At 41.2% G+C, this 24755-nt stretch overlaps 1 protein-coding gene across 3 annotated transcripts in view; it reads right to left on the reverse strand.

Annotated features, from left to right (window-relative positions):
- Positions 1-24755, reverse strand: part of LOC103470921 (connector enhancer of kinase suppressor of ras 2) — a 76484-nt gene that overhangs the window by 4869 nt on the left and 46860 nt on the right. Inside the window, exons 10-23 of one of the 3 annotated variants that reach the window (XM_008419641.2) lie at positions 22579-22706; positions 22246-22457; positions 18373-18459; positions 17325-17533; positions 10420-10457; positions 10290-10332; positions 8197-8245; positions 7575-7747; positions 5487-5560; positions 5250-5321; positions 3215-3285; positions 3022-3122; positions 1150-1747; positions 556-818 (exon numbers count right to left, since the gene is read on the reverse strand). In XM_008419641.2, the coding sequence (XP_008417863.1) occupies positions 556-818; positions 1150-1747; positions 3022-3122; positions 3215-3285; positions 5250-5321; positions 5487-5560; positions 7575-7747; positions 8197-8245; positions 10290-10332; positions 10420-10457; positions 17325-17533; positions 18373-18459; positions 22246-22457; positions 22579-22706 (2118 nt within the window). Of the gene's footprint in view, positions 1-555; positions 819-1149; positions 1898-3021; positions 3123-3214; positions 3286-5249; positions 5322-5486; positions 5561-7574; positions 7748-8196; positions 8246-10289; positions 10333-10419; positions 10458-17324; positions 17534-18372; positions 18460-22245; positions 22458-22578; positions 22707-24755 lie in introns of all 3 variants that reach the window. The other 2 variants (XM_008419639.2, XM_008419640.2) reach the window with 2 other exon arrangements.

Raw genomic sequence — 24755 nt, forward strand, 5'->3', positions numbered from 1 at the left:
CAGATGTCGTCGTTTCTGTTTTCTGATTGGCCCAGATAAAATTTTATTGGAGAAAGTCCATAATGGAATTACTAAGTACAGGAATAAGGGAGAGTTGTATGGACATATTAAACCTGGGCCAGGAAAGGGGCGGTGGAGGAGATGATGTGTTCACACACCTCAAAGAGTATGTAGTTGCGCCCCTGCACAGCACCCATATTTATTTTTTTAATCTAAAAGTATGGTGAGTCTCTGGTGGACTGCTACTGCTGGTGCCCCTCTTACTGGGCTTAGCAAGTTTCCTGGTGGAAACCCTGCATTTAAATGTTGTACATTGTTTGTTATTATGCTTTGTTTGATTAAATTGAGACTTTTGTCTTTTCTTATCTTGTAAATGAAAGAAGAAAAAACTAATCGACTTCAAGAATCAACCAAAAAGCAAAAAAATCACTAGCACATATTGGAGATTGGTTATACTGATGTCCAAATAATCATTATAAGCATCTGTCTTAATAAAAAACCTTGATTGGTGGATCCTTCTACAATAATAATGCATGACGGATTCGGCGATGGTACCTTCAAAGTGCTGCGGAGGGCTCGGACCCGGTGCAGCCGGTCGTTGAGCAGCGGGTCCCTGACTCTCTGGGTGAAACAACGTCGCAGTTCCTGTTTGCTGCAGGGTTTGGGGTCTCCCAGCGCGGTCACGTTGGCCTGCTCCAGGGCCCGGTAGAGCTGCTCTAGCCCGTCCAGAGGCTCAGGGTCACGTCCGTCTGAAATCCGTCGTTCCCTTCCCTCCGACACTCTCCTTTCTCTGCTGTCCATTCTGAAATCCCGCAGGTCTGGAAAACCCAGAGGGCAGGAAGTGAATTAAGCTAACCCTGCACATCGGGGCAATCCTCAAAGTAAACCTGCTAGATGGTTCAGCTTCCAGCATGACAACAACCCAAATCAGAGTAACTGATAGTTTTGATCAAGGCATATTCATGTATTAAAATGATCCAACCAAGGCTTGCAGTGCCCTGTAAAAACACAGTTTAGAAAAATGTCATTTTCTTTAACGTGTTTACATTTTCTAGAAATGTATAAGCTAGATCATGTAAATTCTTCCACTTTTATCATATGTACAATTCAATATGAACCAGAATGGAGCAGGTGAGTTTGTCTTCTTACCGTCCTCTGCCTCCAGCATGTCTGCAGCTGAGCCCTCTCCCTCCTCATCCTCACTCCTTTCCTCCATATGAGCCGCGCTGTGCAGAAACTTTCCCAGGATTGGATCTCTGTTCCTGGGTAGACTCTGGCTCCGTTGCTTGTGGGACCGTCGGTGCGTGTGGCTGTGTGTGTACGGCCCTCGCTCCAGAGGGAAGGGCCCGTCCCGCTCCCTGTCCCTCTCTGCCGCGTGGTGTCTCCGTACGGGCAGCGTCGCTTGCCGGCGCCTCTCCGGGGACATTCCCTGCCTGCCCAGCCCTCCGTAGTACCCCATCTCCCCGGCCATTCCCCCAATCAGGCCGCCGTAGTCGCTCTCCCCCGGCGCCGTCTGCAGGAAGTGCAGCCCCGCGCTGGTCAGCGGAGTCTCGATGAGGTCCTGCCAGGAGCGGCGCTCGCGGTGGGACGAGCGGCAGCTGGACGAGTGGGTGCTGGTGCTGCCCGTGCCCGTCCCCATGCCCATGCCGTCTCCGCGCTGGTCCTCGGCCGAGGAGTGAGAGTGCGTGGACTCGCTCGAGAAATGTCGGCCGTGCTTGGACTCCGGGAAAGGGCTGGAAGAATTCACCTGGAGAGGGAGAGGGGAGGTGGAAGAGACCATCTGTGGAGGAATCGGGGAGGTGGAGGCACTTTTCGGGAGAGGGGACGGAGTGGAGCGCAAGAGGCTCATGGAGCTCAACGAGCGGGGCAACTGGTCATAACTGTGAAGGAGGTTGGCCTGAGTGCGGGTCGGGTGTGACGGAGCAAGCGGGGGTAGGAAAATGTCACCAAGCAGGTGTTGTGCGTGAGCACGGACATACAAAGACAGGAGACGAGCAGAGTGAGACGGACGAGGTGGGCGAGGACGGAGAGAAGAAGAAAAGGCAGAAATACACCAAAATAAGAGCAAAAAAAAAAGCAATGAAATGATAGAGATGTAAGTACAAAAAAAAAAAAAGATTGACGTGACTGCTGAATGGTTTTAGTTTGAGTAATCATGGTGCAGCCATGACAAACTAGAGAAGATACCCAGAAGAAACGATCTGGCAGGACCCAGCGGTACTGTGAGCGGAGAGTTGGGTTTGGAGAATGATTGGAAACTGAATTTTTAAGGAAAAAAAACTAATACTAAAGAAATTATAGGTGTGATAAAACGCCAGATAAAAATTAATCAAAATAAGACTAATGATGTAACATACATATTTAAAGCTAACATACATATTTACTGTATGTTTATATAAAGTAAATGTTTATTGTAAACAGTTACTGTTCACATACAGTAGATGTACTGTATGTAAACTTTTGATTTTGAAGAAAGTAAAACAAAAATTATGTAAATTATTCTGGCATATAAGGGATGTTTAACCTGACTTAATATCACGCAGTGGGGAAGAGAGACTGTATGTCTTTTTATATGACGTGTGTAAACATCTGACTTCACCTGTTTACAACAATAAATGAAGCTTTGCAGAAGACATGCTAATGACTCTCACAGCTAGACTTTGGATCATTTGTTTTGTAGGGAGAAACGTCAACCACAACATTGACATACAACGCATGTGGCCATGAATAAAACGCCTATGACGGTTTATTCATGTAAAACGTCATGGGCTTCCACTGAGGAGCGGGAGGGACCTACTGCCACCTAGAGCTCAGACAAGGTAAACATTCTGGCATCGTGACTCTGATCTTGGCTGCTTAAAGAACCAGATAGTCTCCCGCTCTGATGTTTTATTAATGCTGAGAGCGCTGCTGTGTGCAGCTCTGCAAACTGTGGGGCTTTTAAGAATAAAATATTCCATCAGAATGAAACGCTGTGGAGAGAATGTTGAGTGGGCCTGAATGAGAGGCCGCGTTACTCACAGATGGCGTGCGGTGGTAAGTATCACACAGGGACGAGGGCCCCTCCTGTTTGAGTGTCATCGATCCGTCAACCTCGTCTTGATCGCTCTCGCTCCAGTAGTCTGATGCGAGGACAAATACAAACGGCACACAGGCAGGTGAATTCACAAGCAGGAAGGAAAGGAGCAACTTATTTTTAATTTTATAAACGCACCTTCGTCGGGGCGTGGCACCTTATCGTCAGGTGTGTAGCCAATAGCAGCTAAGCCCAGCCGGTTCATCCACCTACAAGAAACAAGCAGGAATCCAAAAAAAAAATGAAAATGGAGTGCAGAATGAAGGAGAGAAAATGAAGAATGGGTGGCTATGGATCAATCAGAGGTAGTGGATTTGATCATATTGAACAAGCCGACTTATTCCTCCTGAGGTGCTTTCCAAACTTTCATAATCATTTCCAAAAGGGAAAAGTAAAATCAAAAAGGAAAGGTCCGACTTTCTCTAAGCCACAGATACCAATTTGTCTTCACTGAATTAATAGATATAAACTGGCACGGCCTTGATCATTTCCATTTTGATGATTAAATCTAAAACTATTTCATTCATTCTTTGCATGTGTGGATTTTACTTCCGTTTTATTTATTAATTGATTGAGCTTCATTTTGGAAATTTGCAAATGGTCTCAAAACAACAATATTATCGTTTATCACGATAATTACTGGGACAATTTATCGTCCAACAAAATGTATTAGTTGGACAGGTCTAAGTAAAGTTGCAAAAATGTGAAAGTATTCACATTCTTGAATTATTTTTATTTCATCACTTTACAACCAGCCAAAACCTGAATTGTGCAGGCGCTAAAATAAACAGTTTAACATAAAATAAAAGTTTAGATAGTTAAATATAATCTAATATCACAAGAATCTCATCCAAATCCAAATTTAGCCCTTTCATAAATATTACACTCTCAAAGTTATTAAACAGAACTCTTTAATGGAGCAGAAATATTGGAAATCCTGATTAAACTTCCCAGGAGCCTCATTAGTTGCATCATGGGTACTTTAAAGAGAAGACCTCAATGTTCATTTGCCTATTACAAATTTTGCAGTTTTGTCAAGAGACATTTCTGAAATATTTAAAACACAGACTTCTGCTTTAAGCAAAGTAGAAAATGATTACAAACTAGACAGCAAACACTAGATTTCTTTGGCATAGGAAGCGTGGAGTGTGTGACGGGAAAGATGGATTCAGTCCAGCGTCAGAGAGTTCATGATGTCTGTGAGAAAACTTAAAGTTTGTGTCACTGGACTGTCAAACAGAGCTGATCCCAAGCAAATCTAGGTTTGGTTTTAGAAAAGGTCTTGGAGGATACTCGAGCAGATGTCAGTCACCCGACAAAAACTGTCGAAAATCCCTGGTGGTATTTCAAAAAAGGATTTCACAAAATCCGCTGGTAAAAGCTGGTAGTTTGGCTCTGTGTTCGTTTTTTGAGTTTCCTGCATTGTGGAAACAAAAGCTCTTTTCTGGTTTTAGAAAATTAGCACCATATCTTGATGCCTAATCTTGGCTTGGCTCCTCACAATCACCTCTGACCCCTAAACAGGTCCCGACTTCTTCCCAGGAAACGTGGAACTGTTTTCGAATTCATCAAACCTCGTCTGCTTCAGCTCCACAACACAGTCTATATTTAGTTTTAGTTCTGTAAGTACTAAAAAAAAATGTAATAAAAAAGCTGCGATGACATTCAGACAACTTTCAATTCTTACAGAGACATCCGTCTTCTCGCACAGAAAACTTGTGAAAGTGCCTGCAACCACACTGGCACACACGAACCAACAAAACGCTGCACAGAAGTCAAATATAGCTGCTTAATTACGATCCTCCAATTATCTCCACATGTCATTCAGGGGAGGTGTAGATAATTAGAGCTCATCAGATGGCACTCCTGCAAATATCATTACAATCTCCCTCTCATATGCACACACGTGACTCATAGACACACACACACACGCACGCACAAACACACACATTCACTCACATGTGTTTCCAGCTCTAACGTTTATCAACAGAAGACCAGGATCATGTCTTATTCATGCGCAGTGTGGCGTTGGTGGGCCGCTGCCCTGTGTAAACTTGTTTTACTCGGCTAAAATATTCATAAACATGACACGTGGCGTCCCTGATCTCTGACTGCTGTTCACGTCAACACACACACACACACACACTCACACACATGCAAAGATGAAGCTCACCTGTTCATCTCCTCGAGACAATCTGTGGCGAAGAAGAAGCTCTTGATTTTGGGGTGACAGGCTTTGAAGGCGCTGCAGACAGCCAGAGAGAAGGAGTATGATTAGGTTTTGGGTTTTTTTCCCCCTTTTTCTTTTTTTTTCCAGCATGCATGGCGCGTTTGTGTGCATTCACGTTGTGTGGGCGAGAGCAAATGTGCTTGATTAGTAATTCTGGCGACATGTGAGGGGGAGACTCACAATTTCCGCCTGCACTCTATGGCTCGGTCTATTCTGAACTCGGGGAGGCTGATGAAGCCCTCAGCCTTCTCATCCTGCAGGCGGAGACAGATGGAGAGCGGCGGTACATCATCCACACAGAGAACAAAATGTCAGACACACTGATATACCAATTTTACAGAGAATACCATCGGCGAGGTGGAGTGCATGAAAACAAGATCTGCTTGTTTACGTTGGCAGGGATGGTTTACACACTTAGCATAAAAAAACAAGCAAATGGGCTATATTTAATGTACTTTGAAATTAAAACTGATAGTATCGTCATCCAAATGTTCATTGTCACTTAGGGCAATACAAATGTTACATAAAAGTGACGTTTTAGTCATGAAAAGCAATCTTGCATAAAACAGTGTTCTTGCAACGCTTCAAAAGTTTAAAGGTGACCTCTTATGCATCTTTTTCAACAGGTTAGGATAGGTCTATGCGATGTACAAAACATGTTTGATATATTTTAGATTTTTCCCTCTTTTCAGAAGTTGCTGTTTTAGGGCATCTTGTCACTTTATATCCAAATAAGTTGCTGCTTGCCCCGCACCCCCAAACTCAACGTTTACACTCGCACGTAAAAATGGCTGCAAACAGATTTGCAACTATACGGCCATACATCTTTGAAAAGCAACAGTAGAGCCTGCTGCGCTCCGGCAAGTATGCAGCAAGTGTTTTCTAAATGTCAACAACTAATTACTTGCCTTTTCCAGCAGCCATTGTACAACGCATGCAGAGTAAAACCAGCTGACCAAACACTCTGGAGCTACACTTGGGTTGCTAGGTAACAGTGCAACGCCTGCTGATTTTGACTTGTAAGGGCTGGGTGGTATTTTTTTTAAGCACTCAGGTTGTTTTCAGAAGCAGCTGAGACACAAATGGAAACATAAATGCATGCAGAATGTGAATTTTGCATATAAGGTCTCCTTTAAAAAAAGGAGACCTTATTAACAGAAATCTGCAATACATGAAGTAAATATCATTAATCATCATCTAAACATGAAATAATGTATCATAGGAACCCCTGCTTTCTAAAGGTGTGTTAAAAGCCTGAAGCTACACTCCTTATTTAGTCAACAAATTTAGAAAGAAAGTAACTTTAAGTCAAATAAAACTTTATTCAGTGAGGGGGAAAAAAACTCTCACATTGAGAAATTTATGTTTTTCTCAAAATAATGCTTGTCACAGTTGTTGATGCTAATGCTATAAATACATTGTTCAACCTGCTTCTGGACACAAGGAGCTGCTTAATCTTCAGCAAGGTTGGATCACACAGAGGAATGAACCTCTGGCTGTTGTGTTTGTTTATTTCTCCTTAGCTCACTAACGGTGATCTTTCACTCAAGTTTCCTGCAGGATTTAGGACTCAAATGGCAGAGGAAAAAGAGCTGAGTTTGGTCTATGTCAGAGGCCACCAGCTTTTATTGAAAACCTCCTGGTATTTCAAAGAGTTCATTCCCGGAATCTATGGAAGAGAAAGCTTTCAAAGTGTCCATTCTTTGTTTCACCCTTGAGCCGACTGGAGAGTAACTGTTGATGACCAGCTCAGTCGTGGTCTAATCTGACTAAAGTTAAAGACCTGATAAGAAGAATAAGCTTCATGTTTATAATTTTGATATAAAAGCAGAAGTTTGCCTGATGGTGCTCTTATTTTTTTCACCTCTTTTGGCTCTGTACAATTTGTGCAAATCGTGCATTGCTAAAGCAAAGTGTCTAGACACGGTCATCAACTTAAAAATCAAAGATAAAAAAAACAAAACATGATTCTCTTTTTCTTAATTCTGTGATGGCACTCAAGTTGAACCTTAAATATCTCACAAATTTCCAGTGATGTTATCATGACGCAATAAAAGATGGAGTTATCTTTAGGCTTTTTACATCCTTTTATCAGCGGTACCAACAGAGAAGCAGGCTGACGCATGAAAACAGCCGGATCCCGTTTACATCTTATGAGCAATAAGCAAAAAAATAAAAAAGACGTGTTCAACCCTTTCATGGCTTGAGAATGTATCAGAAAGGAGACCGGCAGGAGAAACTAAACGACTGTTGACGTAAATGTCTTACGTTTTGGTTGGTGTACCAGTAAAGGCAAGACTCTTTGAGGATGAACCAGTACTTCCTCCATTTTTGGGTGAAATAGCCTTTAGCGTCCTTCTTCTTCCACAGCCAGCCCTCGCAGTCGCCGTGGCCCAAATCCTTACAGGAGATTCTCCTTCGACTGGCGCTGGTGAGGGAACCTGGGAGAAGGTCAGGAGGCAAAAAAAAAAAACGTGTCAAGTTTCTCAGCCCACATTTCACCCCCTTATTATATTCGGAGCACATTACACCTGAGACAGTGACAAATGGAGACTGGCCAAAAAAAAAGCAAATCATTAATTACTGGGAGTCAAATAAAGGACAAAATTGGAGCAAGAATACACGCAGTCTCTTGTGTTTGAGTTTGTCTTTCGTCTATTTTCATCCAGTAAAGTACATCAGGACTTTCCAAATATATATAAACTGCAGATGTCAGAGCTGATGTCCTTTTAATATTATTTCCAGCCTTGTCATTCGGTGACTCATCGCTGAGAAACAGTTTCAGATGAAACATTTGTTCAACTCTCACAAAAACAAAAATGTTTCACTGTATGTTATTACAAATGACTAAATATATGACGAATAAAGGAAGAAACAACGATGTACTTACCTTTACTTCTCTTTTTGGTTTTTGTTCTTAAAGACGTGTAATGGAAAGACTAAAAGGAGGAGGGGAGAAAGATGTTAGCAAAGTTCATGCTTAATGGACAAAGGCAAAGATTTAGAGCAGCCCATTTACTCTCCATTTTAAGCTCGCTCTTTTCCATTTGTGTTTTGATTTAAATGGCTTCTTTTTTCATTTTTTTTTTTTTTACATTTTATTAAACATGGCACTTTTGTGGTAACTAGCCATTAGCTGGAATCTCACGTAAAAGCATCAGGAACAGTTTTAGCCCGCCTGTTAAACCCTTTTACTCTAACCGCAGCTTTTTACATATTAATATATCCTCAATAAAAACAGACTGAATGCAGTAAGGAAAATGTACACAACTCAAAATAGCCCCAAAATGTGTTAAAGCTAACTATCAGAGTGAAGGTTTTGTGCTATGCTAACTATATCTTCTCTGTGCTTTTAAGTTTCCATTTTGGTTTAACTGGCTCCTTTTTTTCAAACCTTCAAATCTTCTAGTAGCTATTACTTGTTAAAAAACTTTTAAGCGTAAAAACATGTAAATTTTTTTTGCTTAAAGTTGTACCAAACTTTGCATATGCTACCTGTTTTTATGGTCACTGGGCCTTTGTTGATGTTTTGTTTCTCTGCTGGATTAGCAGCACAATTTGCTGAGCTAACAGCTAACCGTAGCATTTTCAGAAGTGAGTGGTGCTGCCATATTGGGAGGGTAAACTTGTCTGAACTGCTTTATGACTGAAAAGGAGAAACAAATATTGCAAAAGAATGAAATTGCTGCACAATTCTTCTATGCAAATGAAAAGTGCATGTTTAGCTAATGCATTTAGCTCATGAAACACCTTGATAATAAAACAATGTGCTTTAAAGGAAGTCAATCATTTGATATTTAAACAGACCAACAGGCAGATTGTTATGGATTGGTTTTTATTTTAACTTGCTGGGGTGTTGAATGATGTGGAGGCCATTCGATTATTAATCTATTCTTTATTATAGTCAATATAATATAGTGCATAAACATGAGGTTACTAAGCAAACTGACAATAATCAGTGCTCAATAAAATTATTTTGATGCTTTATTATTCTATGTATGGACACATATGAATGAAAACATTTATTATATGATCATATCTGTATTTAGTTCCTCTTTATATTTTACATTTTAGCTTCAGCTTTTATTTAATAAAGAAGAATACATTTGTTAAATTTGTGGTATGATTTTGTTTATTTTTTTAACCTGGTGTTAAAAAACACCAGGTTAAAATGACAAGATTTTATCATTCAAATTCTAAAACTGATACAAATATATATCAGGGATATAAATCACTTTCTTTAAAGCTAAACCTGACTCTCATTTCTTTGAGAAATGTTGCAGTTTCCTGCTTGACAAACAGACTTTAAAGTGAGCAGAAAAACACATAATATAGGTAATAACATTTTAATTAAGAAAAATGACTGGGGAAATGTAAAATCCCAGCAAAACTATGGTTTACTCCTTTCCCAGATATTTCAAATGCCTTTGAGAAATAAATGAGATTTATTATCAGATCTACCTTCTGTTTATTTGAATAAACAGTTCAAATATTAGTTTTATGGTGTACTATTTTTACTTTATTTCATTCTAATTTGTGCGCGAATGTTTGTCTGTAAATGGTTCCTGATTTCTGTTTAAACTGAACCAAACTGAGTCACAGCGTTTTGGAGGAAAGGTTTGGGCTGGCGGCTGAAGCAGCTCCTGAGTCACGACAGCCTAAATATGGAAATCTATTTACCTCGATTGACTGCTCTGTTTGATTTCATCATTACAGTCCGTACAGTCCCCGTTTATTCTTAGAAAGGTCCTCTGTTCACGCACGGCTGGGTGTTCGGCTATTATTTATACAAAACCGGTCTTCGTGTAACAGCCGATGCGGTTGCTGTGGAGATTGTCGATGCGAGTGAAGCCTGTGATGCTTCAGCAAAACGAGGGAAATCGAAACGAGGAAAATAAAACGCTACTTTATTCTTTTTGGACTGAGACGCAACAGTGTACGAGACAAAAAACAAAACAAACGAGCGGCACCAGTTCCTCCTACCTTCCTCATGGAGGCGGCTCCTGAGCTTCCTGTACCAGAGTACCTGCAGGAGGATTGACAGGATTCGATTTAACCACAAATGGCTTGTGACCAAACACTTCACTGATCGCAGGCGTGTGGGGGAACTCACCTGTCGGTTGTGTCTGCTCGCAGCGTGTCGGCACCCCGCTGAGAGACGGAGAAAGAAAGGGCATTAGAAAACTGGAGGCAACATCAATGCACGTCTTCACCTTCCCACATGAATAATGTTTCATGTTCCATCACATCAGTCAGTAACACAAACTGGCCACTGTACAAAAAATCCGTAAAAATGTACGGTATTTTACAGTAAATTAGAGACGTTTTTGTTTACGATGTCATTTTCTTTTCTATTTTTTCCATTTCTGTTTTAAAAAGTTAAATATCAAAAGAGAGTGAACATGAATGCTCTGATGTTTTGAGCTTCATATTTTGACGACTGTCTTACATTTCTACTCATTGTTGAAGTGTTTATAAAGAATATTTCTGTGCCTCAGTGGAAAAACAGGAGGGGGATAGGGACAGAGATTTTTCATACTATTGCATTAGCCAGTATTTGATTGAAGCTGAAGTGAATCTTACAACTTAACATCCACTTTGTTGCCAAAAGTATTCACAGTTCTAAAGTCCTTCCACTGGCTCCCTGCAGCTCAGAGAATAAACTTTAAAATATTGTTGTTAGTTTATAAATAACACCATGATGCATCAAGGATCTGCTGTTGTTGTAACAACCCTCCAGACCCCTCAGGTCTTCTGGTTCTGGTTCTGCTCTGCAGCCCCAGAACCAGAACCAAACGAGGAGAAGCAGCATTCAGCTTCTATGCGCTACAAATCTGGAACAAACGCCCAGAAAACTGTAAAACAGCTGAAACACTGAGTTCCTTTAAAGCTAGAATAAAGACCTTGCTGTCAAGACTTGTTTGTGATTAATAATAACTAGAACATTGATCAATATATTTGATTATTCTTGATGATGGCATTTGACAAAATGTAATGTTTGCTGCTTGTTTTATAGCCGGCGACCGTATTACGTTTTTATCACTCTGCATTGCCGTGTTGCTGCTGCTGATGATAAATTTGATATCAGACAAACAAAACTAAAACTTTCATATTTTCTAAGTGTAAATACAATGCCCTACTACCAAATATACATACTCAAATACATGCAAATACAGCACTTGTTCGGTCTGAAAAGGAGCAAGACGAAGACTGACTTATGTAATTGTAGCTCTTTTCCATTCAATACTTCAATAATCTATAATCCCCTTCCTTGTATTCCTTCTAAATCAAAAATTGTTCCTGAACCAGATGAAAATAATACATACACAGACGTTGCTGACGTGTGTTATACAAACAAACTTGACTTTAAACTCACTATCCTTAATTTGAAGGATTTAATATGATGCTAACAAACTCTTTGTGGCTAACAAGTCTAAATAATTTAGGATTCATTCTCTCTTTCTTCCCTTCTGCGCATTTTATAAAACATAAAAACATATTTAAGTCGCCTGCCAGCCTTGACAAGTCAAAAAACCCCAACAAAAAACAAAAGTTAAACTCATCCAAGACTGACATAAGACCAATACTGGAGTTGAAATGTAGAACTCTTAGTGACACTCTGCCATCTCCACATTGGAAAACAACAACGGAAGGAAACAAGCCTTATAATGCTGATGGGAAACATCAAAATAATATACAAAACTCTTCTGAATGAAATGACAATGAATAGTTCACTATTTTTGCACTGTTTGGATAATCTGTTGATTGCACAACTTTTATTTGGGTACAAAGTGGCATTTATGAAAGATTGGAAAAAAGAGAACCAAATTTGAAAGAAACCAAACGATGTGGAAGCTTTTCCTCAGCAGGGACAGAAGAGCTGGTCAGAGCTGATGGAGCTAAACACAGGCCAATACTGGAAGAAAACATCTTAAAGGCTGTAAACAACCTGAAACTGGGGTGAAAGATCACCTGCCAGAAGGACAACGATGGAACGGTTTGGCTAAAAACATATTCCTGCTGTGAAACGTCCCAGCGAACACTGCAAAGCTGTCTCTGTGTCGTTTCAAAAAGGTGAATATTTAAACCAAAAAACAACAACAACAACAAAGGTTCCCTCTAGTCCTGTCCTGGCAGACAGGCTTTATTTTTAAAACAAGATTTTTCATATCCAACAGCAGCAAAAGAACAGGATGTCATTCAGCATTTATTTACATTTGTACAGACACAGCAGCCCCTAAATCAGAAACGGCTCCATTACCAAGCAGACTGTTCTTAGCCTGATTACAGGCTTGATTTCTTGATGACTATAATTTACTGAGGCCTGGTGTTACAAGAATTATTCCCTAACACCACAAATCTAATCATTTGTGAACCTTTACGCTAATCCTCTCTGCAAAAATCCACTGTATTTCTCAATCATTTATGTATTTTTTTTTTCCCGTTCAGAACTGGTCTGTTTGGATGATCAATCCGGAGCCGCAGAGGGAACTGGGCGCCGTAAGCCGAAGGTGAGAAGAGATGATTGGGATCATTTCTGATTAGAAAGCGAAGCGGCTTAGTCAGTGTGTCCAGGGGACCGTTACCCACTAATCCAGCCACTTTCGCAAAAACTTTCAAACACACACACGCACATAACTTGGAGCCAGTGCATGCTTTGCATTTCACATTAGCCTGGACTCGCTTTGTTTAGGGTTGGTTTCCGTAAGAGCATCGGTTTCGTGGGAGGGGGACACGACTGATAGGCAACCAAGAAATAAATAAAACGTGAAAACGAGCAGGTTGTTAAAGTGGCATATGCTTGTTAGGGGGGAAAAAAGAGAGAAAGAAGGAGAGAGAACACCTCATGTGCTGGCGAACAAATATGAGTCACAGCCATGAAAAACACGCAGCTGAGAGGGTTAGAGAGGGAGCTGGGCTGGGTACGCATGTTTGTTTGCATGCTGCGCGTTTAAAGCACAGTCTGTCAGTCGCGCTTCTAATTGGTCTAGCTGATGCTGAGTCATACACCTACTCACAGGGATACTGCTCTTTGTATGCATGTGTGTGTGTGAATGTGTGTTTGTTCGGGATAAACTCCTGTTTAGACTCCGGTGTGTCAGAGGAGATAGGGATATTAGGATGAGTTAGGATGAGCTGTGAGATGCATACCGTGCATACAAATGCACTCCTGTGTGCTGGAGTGTGTATGTGTGTGTTTCTGTCTGTGTGYGYGTGTGYRYRYGTGTGYGTGTGTGYGTGTGYGYGTGTGTGTGTGTGTGTGYGTGYGTGTGYGTGTGTGTGTGCTGGCTTGTACGTGAGAGAGAATATGAATGCTACAAAAAGGGGCGTGCCTCAATGTCACTGTCCCTTTCCTCATCCGCAATACTGGCGGCCATGAAGTAGCACTTATCTTCGTCACCTCTACATGACAAACAATCTCTACACACACACGCACACGCATGCACACGACGGCAAACGGCAATGTGTGTTTATCTGCAGACACAATGACCTATCCTCTAGGTAAAAACAGAAAACGTGAAGAGCAAAGAACGCTAAAAGCTCACAAAGTATAACCCAGGGCTGTAAGAGGAAGCAGAGAATTTGTGAAGAGTCACAGCCTTACAGCTGGGGGTGGTCTTTCTGTGGACTTTGACCTTAGACCTGGAAGCTGCAGCAGATTCCAGGAGCAATCTCTGAGCTCTCTGAGCAGCCCTGGGAAAAACTGAGATGACCTCAAGCTCTGGTAGAGGAGTCCAGTTTGAATTGGAGAGGACGTGATTACAAAAATAAAAACACAACAAACTGAAAATCTGTGGCGTCTTTAGATTCAGTATTGACCTTCAATACTTTATAGAACAAAATATAATATATAAGATGGAGAACGAGCTTCTGTACCACTTTGCTTCAGTGGTACAGATATTTATAAAAAATTATATGATTTTTTATAAATATAATTTATGTACTTTTGCACTATATAGGTAGTAGGATGTTTATTATAACTCCCTGGGGCTGCGATAAACAAATACATAATAGGGACATAAAATAATCAACTTATTAGGGTCTATCCAAAAATATACTTGACACTTTTTTTTAAATCCAGACCTACAATTTTAAAATTCACTTATTCAGATCAAGAACATTATTATTTTTTCAACAGTTTCAGCTTAGATAAAGTAAAAGATTTTCAATTAATTAGTTTACTTTGCAAAAGTGCAGAAAAATAAATCCTCATAGTTTGATTATTGTGTTACCATAGCAACAATCTGATGCTATGAGTCAAATCTTTGTGTTTGGTTTGTCCACAGATACATCTCAGCAAATAATAACCAATTATCAGTGATTGCTTTTTAGCTCGACCTGTTAAACTTGGCCTCCTCTCCCAGATTCCACTAAATCTGAATTGAAGCGCCGCTAATGACAGCGCTGCAGTGAGAGGGGCCCCGAAATCATATTCTACTCAAGGCCCCATAAAACCTCGGGCCAGCCCTGATTAATTTATTGCAAGTAATCAAATTAAGCTTATCCAAGTAAATGTATTCAGTTCATTAAGTTGTCTCGTTAAACACAAATAAATTAAGTTTGACGACCTTCATTCGATTACGTTACAAATTAACTCAATTTTTTGAAGCTGGAGCTCTATTCTCTCTCTTCAGAGCACCTGAATCAAAGAATTCACTTACTACCAGGCTTTTGTCAAACCTGAGGGCATGAAGTGGAGGTAATTCAAACATTTGATTCACATTTCAGCGCAGGGATGCATCTAAATGCTGGAGGACAGTGGCTAAGGACTGGGAGATTCCTGCTCTAACCAGTAAGCATCATTGAAATGTTCATATTTTTACCTCAGGGATACCAAACCTTTAACAACAAATAATAATACAAAATATAATAGATGAGCGCTATAAATCTATAAGCTACTTTTTCTAACTTCCTGTGGCAATCAGCTGTGCTACAGTGCTTTCACAGCAACACAGATCTCTCACTGAGTTTTTTTTTCAGTAATGAACCCCGGAGGCGTGTAGAGTAACCAGAAAAATTGTACTCAAGTAAGAATAGCACTACTTCAACATGCTTTTACTCAAGTAAAAGTATCTGTCCAAGAAATTACTCAAGAGTAAAAAAGTATTTGGTAAAATGTCTACTCAAGTACTGAGAAACTGATCAAATTATCAATCATTTAATATTTAAAAAGTACCTCGTCAGGCAGACCAAAATATAAAGATAAGTAGAAATTTTGGTATTTCAAAGACGGAAATGACAATAATTTAAATAAGTAACAAAAAAATAACTAAATCGGCAAAATAATTTTTTTCCAAATCAGTTTCTTTCAATAAAAAACTTAGGAAACTTAAACAAAAACTGCAGGTGTGTTTTCTGGTGAATTTCTGGTTAAAATGTGTTTGTTTTTCATTCAGTGGGTAGAAAATCCAGAAATTTTACTAACTAAAGTATCATTAGAAATAATTCATAATAAAATTACCCAAGACAAAGTAAAAAGTGCAGCGTAGTAGAAATGCTCCTGAAAGTAATTTTTGTCAAAAAAGTTAGTCGAGTAAATGTAACTAGTTACTACCCAACTCTGCTCATGTTGTTTATGGCCCAACTCTGATGAACCCACATTCATTTTAAAGATAAAAGTTTGTTCAGTTCATAAATCTTTTATCCTTCAGCCACTTCAGTAGCCATATTTTCCAGGCCAGTTATGTTATGTAACTGGGATTACCATTGCTATCTACCCATTCTTCCAGCTTTTAAGCTCCAGCAGCATAAAGCTCACATCGCACTGTAGTGATGTTTGAATCTCTCTGCAGTAATTACACGAGTTCATGATTCTGAGCTGAACCAGAGAGGTCAGTCTGTGCAACAGGACAGAGGGCGAGACGTCAGCTCTCTTGGAAATTAATAAAGTCAATCAGTAAGTGTCAGTGCTGCTTTGGTTAATTGGTGAACAGAAAGTATTTTGCACTGTATGGTTGCTGAAGTATCAAAGTTATGATTGTTGTAGTTGCAGAAACAAGCTTCAAATTTTTATCGGTGAAAAAAAATCCATCGCAAGATTTGAACATTTCACAGAGTTCTGGTCAATCCATTATCCAAAAATGGAAAGAACCGTGGAGCGCTGTAAACCCACAATGATGTACATCTACTGAAATTTTAAGTTGTTTTAAAAATGAAATTATGCACAAACACAAAATATTTGTCTTTAATAAACTTTGGTGGCTTTTTCTTTTTTTTTTTATTAAAATTGCCACCATAAACCTCCAGTGACATTTGCACAACAGCAGACTTAGATGTACACGTTCATTAAAAATGAATAAAAACGGAAAATATTTTGAACAAAGAGTGACCCATATCTCGCGCTTTTGTAGAGAGTAGACAAAAACATTTCAAGACCTGCTACACAGAAAACAATCAGCTCAAAAAAACTTAGGAAAATCTTTTTTTGTTTGTTTTACTGAGATAAACAGCTTTGGATATATAATTATTTACAGATACAAAATCAGACTACTTTGTTTCCTTAAAGTGCAAGTAAAAAAAAACTCAAAAATATTATTTTACCATTTAAAAAAAAAAACTGTGGCCTGCAAGTACTTTGATTTTGGTGATTGTGGCGCATTGACAGGACGTTAGCACACCACAAGGTCTGCATTAAAGCAAAATCAGGTTACAACTTCAAAAAATAAATCCTATTAGGAGTGAAAACATTTGCTCTCATCCGTCTCCATCCAATCTGACCACCAAGCTTTACATATTGTAACAAAGAACAGGAAAGAGACGGCCCTGTTCAGCACTTACTCTAAACATCAGAATGCAGATTAAATGAAAACCATCAATCATGCTCTTTCAACTTTACATTTATATGCAGCTTTGTTGGTTTATCACATGAAAATGCAGAAAAATAAAACAAAAACTTCAATAAATATGTTAAATTTGTTTTTAATGAAACAAAAAGTGGAAAAAACAAATGTAGGGAGTGTAAATAAATTTCCGAGCCAGATTGCAGTACTGAAAGATTTCCCGAGTCTCTGTACGTACCGGGAGAGGATCAGGCGGTTGGTCAAGTCGCAAGGTGGAGGAAAGCATGGAGGGGCTGATCGGAAAACTGGGGCTGCTGGGATTGCGGCTCTTGCGGCGCGAGCGTCTGGTGGAATCCCGCCGGCTCTCTCTGCCCGGACCCTCGGGCTCCTCCTCGATCACCAGGATCTTGTCGTCGCTGAGATACCGCAGCAGCGAGTTGTCCGAATCTGTGGGAGATGAGAGGACAAGTGTTTGCGTGGACGTTAGATGCCGGTTCGGGTCAGAACAACGGATAAGACGGAGGAGAAATCTTAGGAGGGAGGAGATAACATCTTGGAGTCCAGGGGAAGGCACAGAGTAAGAACAGCTGAGCCTGAATGCAGATAAAAACCCAACGGAAAGGCATGAAAGTGCCTCAGAGCAGTCAGAGCTGATATGGGATCATAGTTGGGGGACAGACATCTATAATCTGTCTGTAGTGATTATGTTGATACGCAGGGCTCTATTGCTAAATCTCGCCTGTGACCCGAGCTTTGATTCTGCTCAGGCACAGATAAAAACTCCTCAACTCATTTGTTTACCGTCCCTGAGTTTCAAAATGAACATCCGGAAAGAGACAAAAAGGAGGCGGAGGAGGGGAAGAAAGGCCAGCCTCGTACATTAGGACTGTACTTTAATAATATTCATAGACTTTCTGAAGGTAGAGCGGAGGATCCTCCGCTGAATATAGATCGAACCTCGCCACCAAAGTAGCAAGGCTGCTCAGAATCGGTCACGTTCTCCTTTCCCAAGCCGCTGCATGAATGCAATTTCCTTGCATTTATGTCCAATAGTCGCTCTCAGAGATACATACCAGGTTTGATATGTATCCTCACACAACCAAAGCACCATGGACAAACCAGACGATGAGCTGAGATGCACTGAGCTGAGCATGGAGCAACGCGTGGCACCACTTTGACCCGGCAGCATCAGCGCCGTGAAGCGCTGTGTTTTTCCTTCCCTTTCTGTGTGTGCGTGTGTGTGTGTGTGTGTAATCGTGCGTATGCATGTGTGTGTTCGTGTGTACCTCTGCTCCCTCTCTTGCCCATGCTGGGTTCCTTGGCTTCGGCCATCCAGTTATATTCAGGAGGCATGGAAACAGGTCTGAGATCACCTGGAAGCACCAATCAGCAATCAGAGAGTCTGACTGAGAGACAGTGTGGGAGACAGCTGGGGGGGGTGGACGGGTGAGACAAAGAGAGGGTGTGTGCAGGTGGGGCGGGACTCGTGAAGGACCACTTCAACCCGAGCTTCATCTGAAGCCCCAGAGTTATTTTTGGAGTGATTCTGACACAAAAAAAACTCAATTGTCCAGTCATAGTAACTTGTGTTAGGCTGATTTATTTTTTTTGTAAATGGACATACGATGACCTACATTTATTTGAAAGCTAGATTAAAATTGACTCATTTTTGACGGTGTCACTAATTTCACACTGAAAACTTTTGAAAAATCCAATTTTTATTTTACTATTCTTAAAATAATAAAAGAATTTAACCCCTTAACTATCACCCCCACAGTACTGACATGTGATCTGAAGGGTCCATGAGGACACCAGGGTCCTAATGACGGTTGAGGGATGAAAAAAAAAACATTAAAGCCTTTTCATTTTATATCTTATTTCTGAAGCTTCTGTTTTTTTAAGAAAGAATAATGAGACATAGAGGCACATTTCACCTAGCAGCGCCTCAAAATTATATAGAAAAGGGGGGAAAAAAAATAATATTCAACTATAGTAAATCTATTCTGATCATCATGAGAAAATTGCTGTTCTGGTAATTTTTTCTATACCCACACTCAGAAAGCTAATTTAATAGATTAAAGTTCTTGGAAATGAGGCAAACAAGACTGGATGATTTCCAGTCTTAATGTGCAGAGACTTGGATCAACAAGTCTCTGCACAAAATAGATGCTTTTAAGATGTTTTATTAGGAATCCAATAACTGTGAACGGTGCTTTGAAGGCACATGAACTAGCCAAATGTATTATGGTCAGAATGTAAAGATTGAGCTGCGACTTTAGTTGCAAGTGCTAATCGTGAGGCTTGTAATTCAAATAACACTGTACCAAGAGTGAAGCATGGTGGTAGAAGCATCATGCTACAGGGCTTTCATGGCACAAAGCAGGAAGAATTATGCAGAAGGAGGACTACGTCTAAATTATTCAACTTCCCCTTAACTCAGCACTAAGACACTCGGACGTCGAAAACACACATAAAATCTTCTAGGCTAGATGAGCAAGCCTGGCGTTAAAGCAACTGGAACGTTCCTGACCTCAACCACACGGACAATGTAAGGACTGTGCTTAAAAGCATGTATGTGCCAGGAAACATTAAATCAACTCTAATGAATTTGGAGGAAAAAAGAGCGGTGTATCGTTTAGTCAGGAGTGTGCCAGGCTGTTTCCAATTCTTAAAAATCTTAAACCTTGTTTTTTTTGTATCATATGTATCAAATGTAACTTTTAAATCCCTTAATCGGTAAAACATTAATATCCGTGATAAAGGTATGCAAGCTTCTCACCAGCACTACGGCTTTTTATGCTCATCTTGAGGCATTACCTTTTCCTAAAGGATTATAACTTCTTCCTTATAGATAACAATGAATTCATTTTATATTAGAACAGTTTTCTGGCTGGATCCAATCCAGTTTACTAGCCAGGGTTCAGGTCACCAGTGGTGGGAAGTAACGAAGTACAAGTACTTCGTTACTGTACTTAAGTACAGTTTTCGTGTATCTGTACTTTACTTAAGTAGATTTAATAATGGATACTTTCTACTTTTACTCCACTACATTTTACAGTAAGTATCTGTACTTTCTACTTCACTACATTTCTACAAAAGTGTCGCGTTACTCGTTACATCCAAGTCTCGTTGCTCTTTTTGTCCGTTAAAATGTGAAGTTCAGGGATTTAAGGCGGCGCCGTAAAATCCAAGTAATAACGTGACTTAGTGTCTGTTGTCACCCATCGGCTCCACCTTTACTCGCACGCGGAGCTCCAAGACATGCGCAGTGGTTTTCTCTGAGAGTCAGTAATATAATAGCTGCATAAATCATAAGATATGGCGACATGTAAAATCAGCAGCGCTTCGCTTTCACAAACGGTGGGGACTTCGTCCAACTTTTAACGTCACTTGGAAGGGAAGCTTAAAGAAAGGTAAGCGCTGTGGACGTGATGCTAGCAAAGCTAGCTGTACTGACACACATGTTGCATCTTCGATGAAAAAAAGTTGTCACTCATGCACTGAATTACTGTGTGGAGGTGTTGACTGAGGTGTTGCATATATGGGACAACGCTGTGACCAAAGTGCAATATAGTGATATGACATTCATGGACGATCCGATTCTTCTGGACGGATCTTGACTAAGTCCTATAGTACTGAAGCCTCACTGAGAGCCGTTTTTTGTTCTTGTAATGCTCTGCGTACACTGCAGTAGCTATTTTATTTCATTAAAATATCTTTATATTTAATTGGTAAATAAATAAAACAACGTAAGAACGCAGAGCATGCTCATTGCTCTTTGTTTTCGTCACCTGTCATGGTGGCAGACGTTGCAGCTCCTGCCACGTCTGCAGGAGCTGCCACAGGAGGAGCACCGTGACTGAGAACAGTCACGGTGCTCCTCCTGCTTGGGTACTTCTTGCTTATTGGGCCTTGGACAGTGTTCATAGTTGAGCGTTGTTAATTGCTATGTTTAATGGTGCAGACAATTATTATTTCTGACATTGGCAATATGGGCAACCGCCCAGGGCGTTATTTTTTAGGGGTGGCAGGAGACCTCTGTGTATTGTGGCACAGAGATGAAAGCAAAACCGATTGAAGAAGAGTTTGAATTGTCACTGGTTAAATTTATTTCAGCTCTAAGTATTTAATATCTAGGTGTTTTTATGGGAAAGTGAATCTTTCAGATCAATTTGAGAAGCAGTTTTGATAGGTGCACTTAATTTTATTGTCATGTAGCATGGTTTTGATTTGGTCTTGGGTTCGGTGGTCTAGACTACAACTCTGCTACGAGGCTCCTTGGTTCCAGGTCCTCCTCTGCCTGTTGGATTTCTTTCAAAATAAATGTGTGGCAAAAAAAGTGAAGTTCATGTTATGTTAGGACAGGAGACGAGATGTTTCCATCCCTGAAATTATGATTCATAGAATCACATATCTAAGTCTAAACTATGTTACAGAATAAACTCAATAAAAACATGCTTTATCTGTGGCATTGTTCATTAAAATGGCACATTACTGATGTATTAAAATTAAATACGATTGGTACACTTAATGATATTAGTGATTAGGCAATGCATTCAGCAAGTACTTTTATTTTTAATACTTAAGTATTTTTAAAAGCCAGTACTTTTTTACTTTTACTTAAGTAAAATGTTAATGTGGTACTTTGACTTTTACTTAAGTACATTTTTGTCTGTGTATTTGTACTTTTACTTAAGTAAATTTTTTGAGTACTTTCTCCACCACTGCAGGTCACACATCTCATCTGGGCCTTGATGGCAGCCTCTGTATGGGCGTGTGTCTGTTTATGAAGGAACTGGACTGGACTGCTGGGTTTCATGACGCTTGCCTTGCACCTCACGTGGTGTCGTGGTCCCTTGACGCTGCAGCTCGCTTCGGAGGGCGTCGAGGGAAAAAGGTGGGCACAGGTGGTGGAGCAGACAGGGGAGCTGGAGCGTCTTATACGACCTGGCTGCTTAAGGCGCGTGAGTTTGTCTGTGTTTGCGCGTATGCCAGACGAGGACACGAGCGAGCACAGCGATGAGGCGAGTGAGGAAGAGAGATGGTGGAAAGAAAAGACGGGAGACCTGGTGGAGGTGGAGGTGGACATGCAAGTCGGCTGATCGGACCGGAGCTGCTGTTGCTCCCGTTTCACTGCGGGCTCTTGCGGCGCGCCTTACCATGCGTAGGTGTTTTGTCCCTCCGTCGCACGCCCGTATTGCGGCCCCGGTCGTAGTCCGTCCCAGCGGGTCCGTCGCCCTCCAGCAGAGAAAAGTACTGACCGCTGTCCTGGTCCAGGTAGTAGCTGACGGCCTCCGAGCCCTTGGACCCAGACTGGGAGCCTACGCTGTAGCGACCAATGTCGTCGCACGACATGAGGCCCATCTCCTCCCTGCAGAGAGCGGAGCTGTCACCATAAATGTCATCAGTGTCGCCTCACCTCGTCATCGGCGGTGTCGGAATAATCAGGATAATGGCCGTCATCGCAACCTTTCCCACGCGCGTGCCCTGACCTGGTGCTGTAGAGTCCAGAGACGGGAGAGAGGATGTAGACGTCCTGCATGCTGGGGGCGTCCATTTTGGACATGCCCAGGGTTCCGCCGGGTGTGGGGGACGTGCTGGTGGGACTGGTAGGGATGGGCTAAAAAGAAAAAACAGAGGGAAAGACTTTCTAGCATCTTTTCTATACGAAAAATTAAGAATGAAGTCCATCCGATCTGGACAGATTGGACTGACTGTCCGTATTTATTGCTGTTAAGTTCAGTTTATTATTCCAATCTGTGAAAAGTTTCTTTTTTCCAGCTGATTCCATCAAATGTCAGTGAATTTGCAGCAATCGCTCCTCATCGAGTGCGGACACATCTGCGAGACGTTTACTTAAACCAGCCTTTAAAGCCTGCTTAATCGCTTCATTTTCTGTCATTTTGTCTGAAGTCTCTTCACTCTCGTCGGGTTCTCCATGTCTGTTCCCATGACAACCCCTGTTCTCCTACACTCCACTCATTTTTCCTGTTTTCAAGCCTTTCTTTAATTCCCTCCCCTCTACCCCCTCTTTCAAACCCCTCTCCTCCCCTCCCACTATTGTGAACTACAAAGCAAGGAGAAGACGCGGCAGAGTTATTGTTGTCTCCCGTCTCTGCTCCACTCAAGGACACTTAGATTTATTTGTCATCGGCGTCTCTGTGAGGAAAGGATACCTCGCCTCGGCTGCCATAGGAACAAATTTCGATTTTCGGAGCAAGCCGCTGCAACGAACGTTATCAATTTCACCCGAAGGAAGAGGAGTTCATGCTGTATGTTGGAAGATTTGGCCAACGTTTTAGGGAGACGACGTGGACGGAATGAACAAATAGGCACGGAAGAAAACAGAGCGACGGCGAGCAGGCAGCGCTCTCATTAAGGAAGCCCACTGTCTCATTATTTCATCAGCACTGCATTAATCAAATTCATTTCATATTCCAAACTTTCCACTCTCTCTCTCTCTGTATCTCCGCTCCCCTTCACAGCCCCTATCCCCAAGCCTCGGTCTCCCTCCTTCACCCGCGTAGTCTTCCTCTACTGAAGGCGGCTTACAGTAAGGCGGCTTTGGCAAAAATAATGAAGACGAGATGGAAAGAGACCAAAGTTAGAGGGTTGGGGGGAGTAAAATAGGGCAATAAAAGAGAGAAAAAAAACAAGAGTCAATCCGAGACAGAGGGAACGGGGATAGCTTTGCAGTGTGGTGACTGGAGAAAACAGTAATTTAGTGATTACAACCCACTAGTCTCTGCATGGGTAAAGGGAGCTGAAGGGATAGCAGTACAGCCAGATGAGACTACCACAGCAGGTGAACTTCCAGTCTGTTCAAACAGCACTTAAAGCACTTCACCCCCTGCCGTGCTCACTTTAAGCTGGCAAAAAAAAAAAAAAAAATCGACTGCTAAAACCTCTCCTCTGTCTAATGCTACTGCATCTGCACATGCAGGCGGATGCACTGAAATACATGCGGATGCTTTAATGTTGCATTCGATCATTTTGAAAGTGTAAAATCTTAAAATGTTTAAAAACAAAGAGGAAGTGAGATTCAATTATTCAGCGCTGTGAAAAGGTCTCTGCCTCCTTACATATTTATTTTGTTTTGAATATTTTCTCAGGTGAGAAAATAATCCATCCGACGCATGTTTTAGATCCATCACAGGGTTACCAATGGGCTGTTATTTATACTCATACCCGGTTAAGTGGGGATTGAGGGTGCACTCACAGTTAAGATTGTTTTAATCGAACTCTGGTCCATTTGCTGACAAAGTCCGGTTCGTTTTGGGAGGTGTGAATGCGGAATAAAACTGATTCGGACCATAAAAGTTAACTCTGGTCTGCCTAAACGTAGGTCACAGTTTAAGTGAAGTGAACTATGGCACGGTTCGGACGCATATGTGGATGCAAGCAGACTGGAAACCACAAGGCATTCTGGGTAAATACAACCAAAACAAATGTGAGAGTTGAACGCTAGCGGGAGAAATGGCTCGTGGTCTTTTGCCAAAGAGCTAAAAAGAGCTAAAATCTGATGCTACTCCATTTTTGTTTACATTTTGTGAAGAAGGAAGTTGCGCTCTGTGTCATCTTCAGAGGTTCTTGTGTCTTTTATTTTAGTGGTTCTGGGTAAAGCGCCACCGCAGGTGAGGAGAGGAACAGGCTCTGTTCATTTGACAGT

This window comes from Poecilia reticulata, linkage group LG10 (genome assembly GCF_000633615.1).
Source record: "Poecilia reticulata strain Guanapo linkage group LG10, Guppy_female_1.0+MT, whole genome shotgun sequence".
NCBI classification, from domain to species: domain Eukaryota; kingdom Metazoa; phylum Chordata; class Actinopteri; order Cyprinodontiformes; family Poeciliidae; genus Poecilia; species Poecilia reticulata.